The sequence below is a fragment of the Asparagus officinalis genome, unplaced genomic scaffold (genome assembly GCF_001876935.1).
Source record: "Asparagus officinalis unplaced genomic scaffold, Aspof.V1 AsparagusV1_Un611, whole genome shotgun sequence".
Classification (NCBI taxonomy): Eukaryota; Viridiplantae; Streptophyta; class Magnoliopsida; order Asparagales; family Asparagaceae; genus Asparagus; species Asparagus officinalis.
This window is the reverse complement of record NW_017972873.1, coordinates 92,984-104,869: the sequence shown is the minus strand read 5'-3', so window position 1 is coordinate 104,869 and position 11,886 is coordinate 92,984. Positions and strand designations below refer to the sequence as shown.

Sequence of the window (11,886 nt, the reverse complement as noted above, 5' to 3'; positions counted from 1 at the left end):
TATTACTCAGAATATTCTTAAGAATAACCTGAATACTCCAATGGGTACACGAGTCTAAACTGTTTTCCTACCCTCAACAGGAAGTTTCTGGAGAATATTACTCAGAATATTCTTAAGAATAACCTGAATACTCCAATGGGTACACGAGTCTAAACTGTTTTCCTACCCTCAACAGGAAGTTTCTGGAGAATATTACTCAGAATATTCTTAAGAATAACCTGAATACTCCAATGGGTACACGAGTCTAAACTGTTTTCCTACCCTCAACAGGAAGTTTCTGGAGAATATTACTCAGAATATTCTTAAGAATAACCTGAATACTCCAATAGGTTCACGAGTCTAAACTGTTTTCCTACCCTCAACAGGAAGTTTCTGGAGAATATTACTCAGAATATTCTTAAGAATAACCTGAATACTCCAATAGGTTCACGAGTCTAAACTGTTTTCCTACCCTCAACAGGAAGTTTCTGGAGAATATTACTCAGAATATTCTTAAGAATAACCTGAATACTCCAATAGGTTCACGAGTCTAAACTGTTTTCCTACCCTCAACAGGAAGTTTCTGGAGAATATTACTCAGAATATTCTTAAGAATAACCTGAATACTCCAATAGGTTCACGAGTCTAAACTGTTTTCCTACCCTCAACAGGAAGTTTCTGGAGAATATTACTCAGAATATTCTTAAGAATAACCTGAATACTCCAATAGGTTCACGAGTCTAAACTGTTTTCCTACCCTCAACAGGAAGTTTCTGGAGAATATTACTCAGAATATTCTTAAGAATAACCTGAATACTCCAATAGGTTCACGAGTCTAAACTGTTTTCCTACCCTCAACAGGAAGTTTCTGGAGAATATTACTCAGAATATTCTTAAGAATAACCTGAATACTCCAATAGGTTCACGAGTCTAAACTGTTTTCCTACCCTCAACAGGAAGTTTCTGGAGAATATTACTCAGAATATTCTTAAGAATAACCTGAATACTCCAATAGGTTCACGAGTCTAAACTGTTTTCCTACCCTCAACAGGAAGTTTCTGGAGAATATTACTCAGAATATTCTTAAGAATAACCTGAATACTCCAATAGGTTCACGAGTCTAAACTGTTTTCCTACCCTCAACAGGAAGTTTCTGGAGAATATTACTCAGAATATTCTTAAGAATAACCTGAATACTCCAATAGGTACACGAGTCTAAACTGTTTTCCTACCCTCAACAGGAAGTTTCTGGAGAATATTACTCAGAATATTCTTAAGAATAACCTGAATACTCCAATAGGTACACGAGTCTAAACTGTTTTCCTACCCTCAACAGGAAGTTTCTGGAGAATATTACTCAGAATATTCTTAAGAATAACCTGAATACTCCAATAGGTACACGAGTCTAAACTGTTTTCCTACCCTCAACAGGAAGTTTCTGGAGAATATTACTCAGAATATTCTTAAGAATAACCTGAATACTCCAATAGGTACACGAGTCTAAACTGTTTCCCTATCATCAACAGGAAGTTTCTAGAGAATATTACTCAGAATATTCTTAAGAATAACCTGAATACTCCAATAGGTACACGAGTCTAAACTGTTTCCCTATCATCAACAGGAAGTTTCTAGAGAATATTACTCAGAATATTCTTAAGAATAACCTGAATACTCCAATAGGTACACGAGTCTAAACTGTTTTCCTACCCTCAACAGGAAGTTTCTGGAGAATATTACTCAGAATATTCTTAAGAATAACCTGAATACTCCAATAGATACACGAGTTTAAACTGTTTTCCTACCCTCAATAGGAAGTTTCTGGAGAATATTACTCAGAATATTCTTAAGAATAACCTGAATACTCCAATAGGTACACGAGTCTAAACTGTTTCCCTATCATCAACAGGAAGTTTCTAGAGAATATTACTCAGAATATTCTTAAGAATAACCTGAATACTCCAACTAGGTACACGAGTCTAAACTGTTTTCCTACCCTCAACAGGAAGTTTCTGGAGAATATCAGTTAAAATATTCTTGAGAATAACCTGACTACCCCTAAACGGGTATATGCAGTGTCAACTTGACGACAAGAGCTGATTTCACAAGTACAAGTTCCAGCTTTAATTCAAGATCTCTACAATGGACAAGCGATAAACGCGATGCCGGAAGAATCTTAACTATTCTACAAAGCACTGAATAGATTGAGAGACAAAGAGATCAAAAGTTGAAGCCACTTACGGGTTCCTCTACACGATCTACTCAACCAAGCATTGAAAGGATCGTAAGTAAGATCTATCTTATCCAAAGCATCCCAGAACTCCTCTATAAAAGATTGAGTCTGGAATACTTTGGAGGGGGTATCTGTAGGCGTCAAAAAATGCTGAAAGATATCCAAATACAGCTCAAGAGGGAATCATCCAAAAAAGGCAGAAGAACACAAGTCTTGACTGTCTCGCCGTGCGAGACAGACTTGACTGTCTCGCCGCGCGAGACAGTCTTTACTGTCTCGCCGTGCGAGACAGTCTTTACTGTCTCGCCGTGCGAGACAGTCTTTACTGTCTCGCAGGCGAGACAGACTTTTACTGTCTCGCCCGTGCGAGACAGTCTTTACTGTCTCGCCGTGCGAGACAGAATTTACTGTCTCGCACGTGAGACAGCTTTCAGATGGTCAAAACTACCTTTGCAACTGCCCTACACGTGGCCACTACCCCCGCGAGACAGTTTTCACTGTCTCGCCCCTGCGAGACAGTATTTACTGTCTCGCCGTGCGAGACAGAATTTACTGTCTCGCACACGAGACAGTTATCAGTGGTTCAAGAAACTGTTTTGCAACCGTCGACACGTGGCCACTAACTGTTCAAGAACGTGGGAAACGTCGTGGGCGAGAATCACGTGGATAACTGCCAAAATAACGGAGTTTGAAACGTGAGAAGGCAGTTAAAACGAAAACTACCTGCGGTTACTGTTTCCAAGACAGTATTTACTGTCTCGCGGGTCGAGACAGCAAACACTGTCTCGCCCAGCGAGACAGCAAACACTGTCTCGCGAACCTGTTTTCTACCAACTGTTCTTGGAGGTTATAAATACCCTCCTAAGGCCATTTTTCCAAAGGGGCGGATCGAGGCTGATCATTTTGAGCAATCCAGAACAATCCAAAGCAGAGAGAGAGAGCAGAGGTCTTGAACTTTCGGCCAATCCTTGAAATTAAGCTTCGACTTGATTTTAAGAAGAACGACTATCTTACATCGATAAGATATCGTTTCAATTTCTCACTTCGATAAACGAAGTCAGAATCATAAACCCCTCACGGTTCAATCAGAATCTGTGACTTGGTGGTCCACGAGTCAAAGCGCTCCCGGCACAGGCAAAGATCCCACGAAAGCAGTGATCCAAACAACGATCCTGCGTTTATTTTCTCAAGAGTTGTAATCTTCTTTTTGTTGTGTAAAAGAGTCTTATAAAAAGGCTGTTTTCTTTGAATTTATTGTAATCGACCGAAGATATAATGAATTCGACAACAAAACCGACTTTTGACGAAAACAATCTATGCTTGCTGACATATGTTTGCCTTAGCACTTCATTTCATATATTCCATAAGGCATTTTGATAGGGGGAGTCTTCCTTTTTCTATTATTGTTTTTATACTCACCCATGTATATTGATAAGGGGAGCTTTCACTCTCTTCTTTCTTGTTGGTTTCCCCTTTTTGATGTTGTCAAAGGGGGAGAAATATTGTTAATATGCCTTTCTTATTTATATGCATGATAATTTCAATTTATATATTCTTTCCTTCCATGCATATATATCTTTTTGTAAATTGTTTGTTATCATCAAAAAGGGGGAGATTATTGGCCTCTTTGTTTTGATGATGTTTAACAAATAATTTACCACTAATGTTGTTTGTCTAGTGTTTGTATATTTATATTTATTATAGACAAACAACGAGTTGGATGATGGATGGAATCACACATTCACGATCATATTCAATGGAGGTTGGCGGAATTATGGAGTGAAGCCTATACAATTCAAAGTTAAAGATTCAAGTTCAAGCTTCATCCGCAAGTGTACCAAGATAGAGCTTCGTTGAAGATCATCAAGCTTGGGTACATTTAGTTTAGGTGTCATATTATATGTGTTGGTACTTTAAGCTCAAGCATATATACGCACACATTATATTGGTTTTTATGTATATATATATAGTTATATATACACATTTTAGTTTTGTTTCTATATATATATAGTTATATATATACATATATATTTTGGTTTGATAGTTTTCAAGTTTTAATATGAAACAATTGAATACAATTAAAAATATATTTCTTGTTTCATACTTATATGCATATATATAATTTTATCAATATTAATTTTATTTAGGTCAATGAAATCATACTTATTATTTTTGAAAAGTTTGTAAAATATGCAATTTTGTAAAAATATTGTATTTTTAGTTTTTGTACTTAACAATAATCATATACATCTTTTATTAAGTCTACAAAATTATTTTGTAATGTTTCAAAACATGGTTAAGTCTACAAAATTATTTTGTAATGTTTCAAAACATGGTTAAGCTAAAATGTCAAAACTCATATGTTTATATTTTCATGTTTTTGTAATGTTTCAAAACATGGTTAAGCTAAAATGTCAAAACTCATATGTTTATATTTTCATGTTTTGAACTATTTTTTACAAAATTATGATATTTTTCATTTGGGAGTTCCTTTTTGTAGCATGTTTATTATCATGTTTACAATTATTTTCTAAAGTTTTATATTTTTCTGAATTTGTTTGATATTTTAAACATGGTTTTTAAATCAGAAAACTACTTCAAAACCTATTAAATGCATGTATCTGTTTGTGGTCGACCGCCTTTAGTCCAGAGACTCGGAAATCTTTTTTGATGGCTCACGGTTGACCGGATTAAGTCCAGAGAGTTTTACGGTCGACCGCCATGGTCGACGGGATGTTTTCCTGAGCCCAGAATTTGCCTCTGAGCTGCTCGCGGTCGACTGCACGGTTTTCACAGTCAACCGCCGATTGCCCAACGACTATATTGGGTATAGAATCATAAATCTGATTCTCTGGGATTTTTGTTGATTTGTTTTCGGGTTTTGGCTGTTGGTTTCTCTTCCTATATAAACCCCTCAAACCCTAACTACCAGATATATCCAAGAAAGTTTTTAAAACAAGTATAGTTTGGTTTTAAAGTTTGTTTAGTGTTTGTTTAAAAGAGTGTTATTTGTGAATAAGTTTTTCACAAGTGGAGGAGATCATCTACATTCCTTGGGCTTTATTTTAATCCATCTCTCCATCTTGTTCTTCAGAGAAGAATTTCTAAACTCAATACTAGCTTTGTATTATTTCTTTGTTGTTTATCATTTTCATTAAGCTAGGGTTTACATTGAGTTTATGATTGATTTCCTCATTGCTTACACACATAACCATTGAGCTTATTATATTTGCAAACATTGTATAATTGGGTTGTGGGGAGTTCTAACAATTGAGAGTGAGCTTGATTGAGTTCTCATCTATTATAGAGAACAACTATTGTTGCATTTATGCTTAATTGTGAGATTCACTTTGTAATACACTTGTACACCGAGAGAAGTGTGTAGTGTGAGTCGGGGATCATCCCAAGAGGGGTGGGGTAGGTAACATACCTAGAGAGAGGTTATAATTCCTAACACTTGAGGGAGACACGTCTGTGACCAACACTTGAGAGGGTGTAGATTGAGATTGCAAGAGTGTTGATTGTAAAGTTTTCGGTTAGCTAGAAAACCGAGTGTGAGGTGTAAACGTTATTCGGGTGAACGTAGAAAACCTGGTTGTGATAGTGGAGATCTCCTCGAGGTGAGGAGCAGAGACGTAGGTCAAGTGGTTAGACTGATCTCTGTGATCATATCGTTTTGTTTGTGATTGCATTGGCATATCTATCACATTTGTAGATTGTTTATTTCCCCTTGTATTAGTTTATATATCCTTGCATATAATTCACCATATATCTCATTGTTAGGATATTGCTCTTTGGTTATATTGCTCATTCTTGCTTATAACATATTGTATATCTATCTTGCAAGAATATTTTATTAATAAGTTTTAATTGGCATAAAATTGAATTAGATTAGCATAAGACCCTTTTCACTCTCCCCCTCTAGGGTCTAACAGTCCAAGCTGCTTCTCCACTCGAGTCTGAAACTCGACGAACTTGCTGAATGCTTCATCTTTAGATTTCAACAGGTAGACGTGGCAGAAGCGAGAGTGGTCATCAATGAAAGTGATAAAGTGCTTCATGCCGCCTCGAGTGATGAAGCTCTTGAAATCACAAGTATCTGAGTGAATCAGATCTAATAGGTTGGTGCTCCTTGTGACACTTGGAAATGGCTTCTTTGTCAGCTTCGCTTGCGCACATACTTCACACTTATCAGGTTTGTTACCCCCATATTTTGGAAGAAATCCTAACTTCTCCATGCTAGACAGCTTTCTATAATTCACATGTCCTAGCCTATTGTGCCATAATACAGAGGAGTAAGCAGAAGAGAATACTTTATTTACAACTGAGTTGGGTACAATAGTACTGATCTTATACACGCAATTAGTACGATATGCATTGCCAAAATATATTTTCTTAAAAGATAACACAGTCTTTCCTCCTTGGAAATCCAGCCTCATACCAGCGTCACAGCAGGCTTCTAGAGACTAAGTTTTTGGCAATTGAGGGAACATGTTTCACATCCTTTAATGTGAGAGTCTTCTCTAAAGAAAGATCAGCCATTGATACATTCTCTTTGACAACAACATAGGAAGAGAACAAATCTCTATTGGAGCAGATATGACAGGTAGTACCTGTATCTAACCACCAACCAGAGACTTTGCTGGGAGTTATCACCTGAAAGAGCATAGCCACACAATTGTCAAGTTGATTAACATTGTGTACTGTTCCCTTCTTTGGTGCTTTGCAGTCTTTGGCAAAATGTTCTTGCTTCCCACAATTGAAGCATTTGCCGCTCTTCTTGAAATCTTTCTTCTGAACATTCAGGTTCTTCGGATTATGATTCTTCTTTTTGTTAAAAAACATCTTTTTTCTTAGAAGAATTGGTACCCTTCTCAGAGTTAGTAGCCACCATGTTAGCAGACGCCTTCTGCTTAGCTAGGAGCTCATTCTTTGTGTGAGTTCGAATCTCGTCCTCGATCCGAATAAACCTCTTCAAATCAGACAAAGTCACCTGTCTTTTCCTTCTTTAAATGTCTGTGGAGAACGACATTCAAGATGGAGGAAGCTTTTTAATAATTGTACTAGAAATGAAGGTTTGACAAAGATTGATCTTGTTATCCTTTAGCTTCATAACAAGTTTTACGAGCTGTTTAACTTGAGGCAAAACCTCAGTGTCATCTTCAAACTTGAAGTCCAGAAATTTGTCAATGAGGTGAGTCTTCGAAAGCTTCTCCTCATCCTTGTATTGCTCCTCCAGAGCCTTCCAGATTTCCTTTCCAGATGGATTGTTGATGTAAGCATCTGCCAGATGATCAGCTAGACAGTTAAGGAGATAACTCCTGCAGAAATAATCATCTTTATCCCAAGAGGCTTTAGACTCTGAGTCTTCTTCAAAGTCAGGTTTCTCCTCAGAAACCACATAGTAGATTTTCAGGAGTTGCATCCCAAAAATCACTTTTCGACACCATGCGTTGAAATTAGATCCATCAAAGTTCTCTAATTTAAGACAATCCACTCCAAGAGCCCTCGCATGATCCATTAGTAGATCAGAAATATTGCTTTAAGATTGTTGGAAATTAAGGTTAAATATGGAATTAAACAGTGAAGGATGATGTGCTGTTATTTTAAATTTTTTCAAGTTAACTGCTGTTCGTTTGTGAAACGCTATGCTTAAAGGAATATTTGGCCTACTCCAGTGCAAGGATCCCAAGGCCAAACTGATTCTAGAAACAACAGTACAGTACTCTGGTGTACACCAACCCAGTAATATCAAGATCTCCTTGATCTATAAGACCTTTCGGTCAAGGAAAAAGATATTCTCGATCTCAGAACCTTACGGTTCAAAACCTTTCAGTTTCAGGGTTCCTGCGGGGACAGTTTCTGCAGTAACAGCACAACAACAACGTCAATCTGACGTTCGTATTCCAAGCTCGCAGGGGTATTCCGACGTTTGTATTCTATACTGACGTTCGTATTCCACGCTCGCGAGAGAATTTTCAGCTGCAACCAAGAGCTGCCCAAGGGCGCTATTTATAGGTCTCTAATGCCAGCTCAAAAGTCACTAGCAATTAATATGACCGTTACAAATCTTAATGATAATTAAGATTATAACACCATGCATTAAATTGCTCTTAATGCTGTTGTAACTGCTGCTTGCAGTAACTGCTTAATACGAGGCAATCAATGGACGCGTTGCTAAGAAATGCGAGGTTCACGTCTCAGCAAATCAAATGAACCTCGTTTGGCAAACGAACGTCGTCAAACAGGCGAACCTCGTATGACAGACGAACCTCGTCGAACGAGCGAACATAGTCAAACAGGCAAACCTCGTATGACATACGAACCTCGTCGATCGAGCGAACCTCGTCAAACAGACGAACCTCGTCAAACAAGCGAACCTCGTCGAATGAACGAACATCGTCAAACAGGTGAACCTCGTATGAAAGATGAACTTCGTCGAACGAGCGAACCTTGTCAAACTACGAGAACGCTAGGATCACCCTCGTGTGAATACGTAGCTCGTCCACAGCCTGCGATGCAACCTTCGTGGCAGCCAACGTGGCGCCACCTCGCCCCGATGCCTCCGTGCAAAGTGCAAAGTGCGCATAACAAAGCGCCTCAGCTCGATTAGCCCCGATCCCCGGACCATTGGCCCACTGCCCACTAGAACTTATGAAGGATTAATTCAAATAAAACACTTCCCGGCTTGCCGTTGGCAAGACTCGAACAAGGGACCTTTTGAAACACGAAAACATAAACTTTCCATTAGGCTACTAAGCATTTATGAAAAGTACTTGTAGTTAATATATATATATAGTTTGAAAACTCATTTTGGAAAGCACTTTTGACCAAAAAAATCCAACAATCACTTGATATTTCAATATTTCAGGAATTAATAGCTAAAGATTCTGTCATAATGATCTATGTATTCCTTTATAGTTGTACTTCATTTGTGCTTTACATGCAAGTACGAGGGCATGAAGACAACCAGCTGCATAACCAATGCTTAATTATATACACTGCTTCTTTTTTTTTTATATTATACACAAAGCTTATAAACAAGGATATGACAAATATATGTACAGCTCTAACTGTCTCCAAATAAACGGATATTGATGAATTTTCTAATGTATACGACCTTCATACCAAACGATTTAAAGATTGGATCGTTCTAGATGGCATTATGTACTTACCAAGTTGACAGGTTCATTGATTCCTTCAACTTCATCCTTATCCTTCTTTTGTAGTCGTTCTGAATTTTAGATCTCTTTTTGGGTTTTAATTTAATGGGTCTGTTCTACCTACGAAAGCCATAAATATTTTAATCTCATGAAACATTGCTTTATCCGTTGTAAATTACATTTTCCATGTTAATTGTAGTTTGCAAAAGGACATAAAGTTGCCTTTTCTTCTTTTTCTAAAAGAGAAAAAATATTTATTACGTTAAAAATGGATATGGATCCATTGCCTATCTTAAAATACTACATAGATAACTATTTTTAATTACAACTGACTAGTTTTTAGTAGAATTACCACCGTCTATTGTTTGGTGAAAGATTGTGATTCCTTCCATATTCAAACTCTTATCATAACTCATGTATTTCAATCATTCTCACTTTTCACTCAAAACGAATTATAATTGTCCACTAAACAAATAAATAGTACGAATAAAGTAATAATGGTCTCTCCGTTATTTTTGAATATTAGAGAAGATTTGAATATATGAAGAATAAGAACAACTATTGCAGTTTCAACTGTTTATTTTAATTTCACTTTATATTTAGACATGAACGTCATTCTCAAACAAGAACATGTGTTCAATTGGATAAATCTAGGGTGTGTTTGGCAAGTACAAAAGGAAACTAGTTTTTCTTTAAGTAGGCCAAAGTTGGTCCAACTAAGGGTTGGTTTAAAAGAGAACTAGGTTTAAGAGATAATAATTGAACTAAAGAAAATTAGTTTAACCTTGGTCCAAATTTGCCAAACTAAAAATTTACTTTTGAGACAAGGTTGTGTATACTAAAACTAGTTTTGTAAAGTTGCTAAACTCACTTTCAGTTTTGTGAGAAAGCGGGCCAACATGTTTAGCTCAAATAAATAAACAAATACAACTACATCCGTCTATGCTCTTATGGGTGGTGCTACAGGGACCCTACATGGGACAGATGAGGTGTTGGCTCCCTGTCCCATGATGTACTGTTTATAAACAGTGCATCATGGGACAGGGAGCCGACACCTCACCTGTCTCATATAAGGTCCTATGTTTTTGGGTCTCTAAGTCATTTTTCATGTTCTTATAACTACAACTATAATAGTGATTTTCTTTTTATAAAATCAAGTTTCTAGTTGGACCTTTACCGAACAACTCAGAATACTTTTTTATTCACATTGGAGGACCCAAAGATAATTTTCCTTAAAAATCGTTACCATGTTAACTCTATTTAAGAGCACTAACAACAGATATGGAAAGAGCATACATCATCTTGAGAGAGAGAGAGAGAGAGAGAGAGGTAGAGAGAGGGGGAGCCTTAACATGGAATCATTTCCTATTCAATTTTGCACGGGCATCAGATCCTACTGGAGAAGCCGCAGGTACCAAAAACTCAGAAACTCCGCAACTGGTAATAAAACCAGGAGGGTGACCAGACTCGGCAACGGCACTCGCAGTTCGACCCGCCGGTTCAGGCTCCGCTCTGTTTTCAGAATCCGATTCAAATTTCGGGTCTTCTCACCGCTTCGGATCATCGCCCGAATCCGAGATGCTTACGTGGACTCCATGCTGGGCATTGCGGGTAAAGGGGCACCAGGCCTGTTGGGCTCTGGTGGGCCCGAGTGTATGTTGGGCCGAAGAATTCCCAAGGCTCGACTGGTCCGACCTGAACCGGGTGATTTTGAGAAGAGGTTGGTTCTAGAGATATACAAGTCTGTCATGGCTTCTAGGGAGCTGCGGTTAGATGCACTTTGATTTTTTTGCAAGAAAATATATTTTGGGGTGTTTTTATCATTTATGCAATTTTTAATTTCATGTTTTAAGTTCTTCAAGTGTAACTGTTGTCTGTTATATAAAAAGTATTTGCAGAATTTTTGATAAATTGTTTCGTCTCTTTGTTTTACTCCTTTATATTTATTTAATTTTTGTAATAGAACGTTCCATCTATTTTTTAATTCTTTGCTTTTTTTTTTGGTTTTGAAACAAAAAGTTGTTATATATTGGATAAATTTCCATGAAAATGATGTGGCTAAAACGATATCAGGTAGCTAGAATAGTTATGTAAGAAATTCAAAGAATGGGTAGGTGAAGAAGACAATTGTGTTTGTTAGCAAATTGGAACAAATCTTTGACCCGAAAGCATTCGATTACTAATGGCAAACTGTCAAAAAACAATCTTTGATAGGTTATCTGGTTTGTTTAGTGTTATAACTGAATGCTGCATCAGCCATCACATCATCAAAGATAGGATTCCCTCGTAACGAGTACCCTTCCAGAGCCTGGAGACCTCGAGTGCGACCAATGTGTGGGTAGGTGGATGTGGTTGAATACACGGGTGGGTTTACACCAGCTTGGAAACCATGAGTGCAACCGGGTAGGTGGATGTGGGTGAATACACAGCTGGGTTCACGGTGTCTTCCTTATATATGCAATAATGATACTGTAAGATGGTGAGCTAAAATTTTATCGTGATTATAGATGGTTA

The 11,886-nt window shown here is 37.5% G+C and overlaps 1 protein-coding gene across 1 annotated transcript; it reads left to right on the top strand.

The window, feature by feature from the left end:
• Positions 1-10,689: 10,689 nt before the first annotated feature.
• Positions 10,690-11,178, top strand: LOC109828002. The gene has a single exon (XM_020395026.1). It carries the CDS (start codon positions 10,725-10,727, stop codon positions 11,154-11,156), a length of 432 nt encoding a protein of 143 aa, XP_020250615.1. The 5' UTR covers positions 10,690-10,724; the 3' UTR covers positions 11,157-11,178.
• Positions 11,179-11,886: the final 708 nt, after the last annotated feature.

Coding starts and splice junctions, on each gene's coding strand:
- LOC109828002 (XM_020395026.1), top strand. CDS start 10,725: ATGGAATCATTTCCTATTCAATTTTGCACGGGCATCAGATCCTACTGG.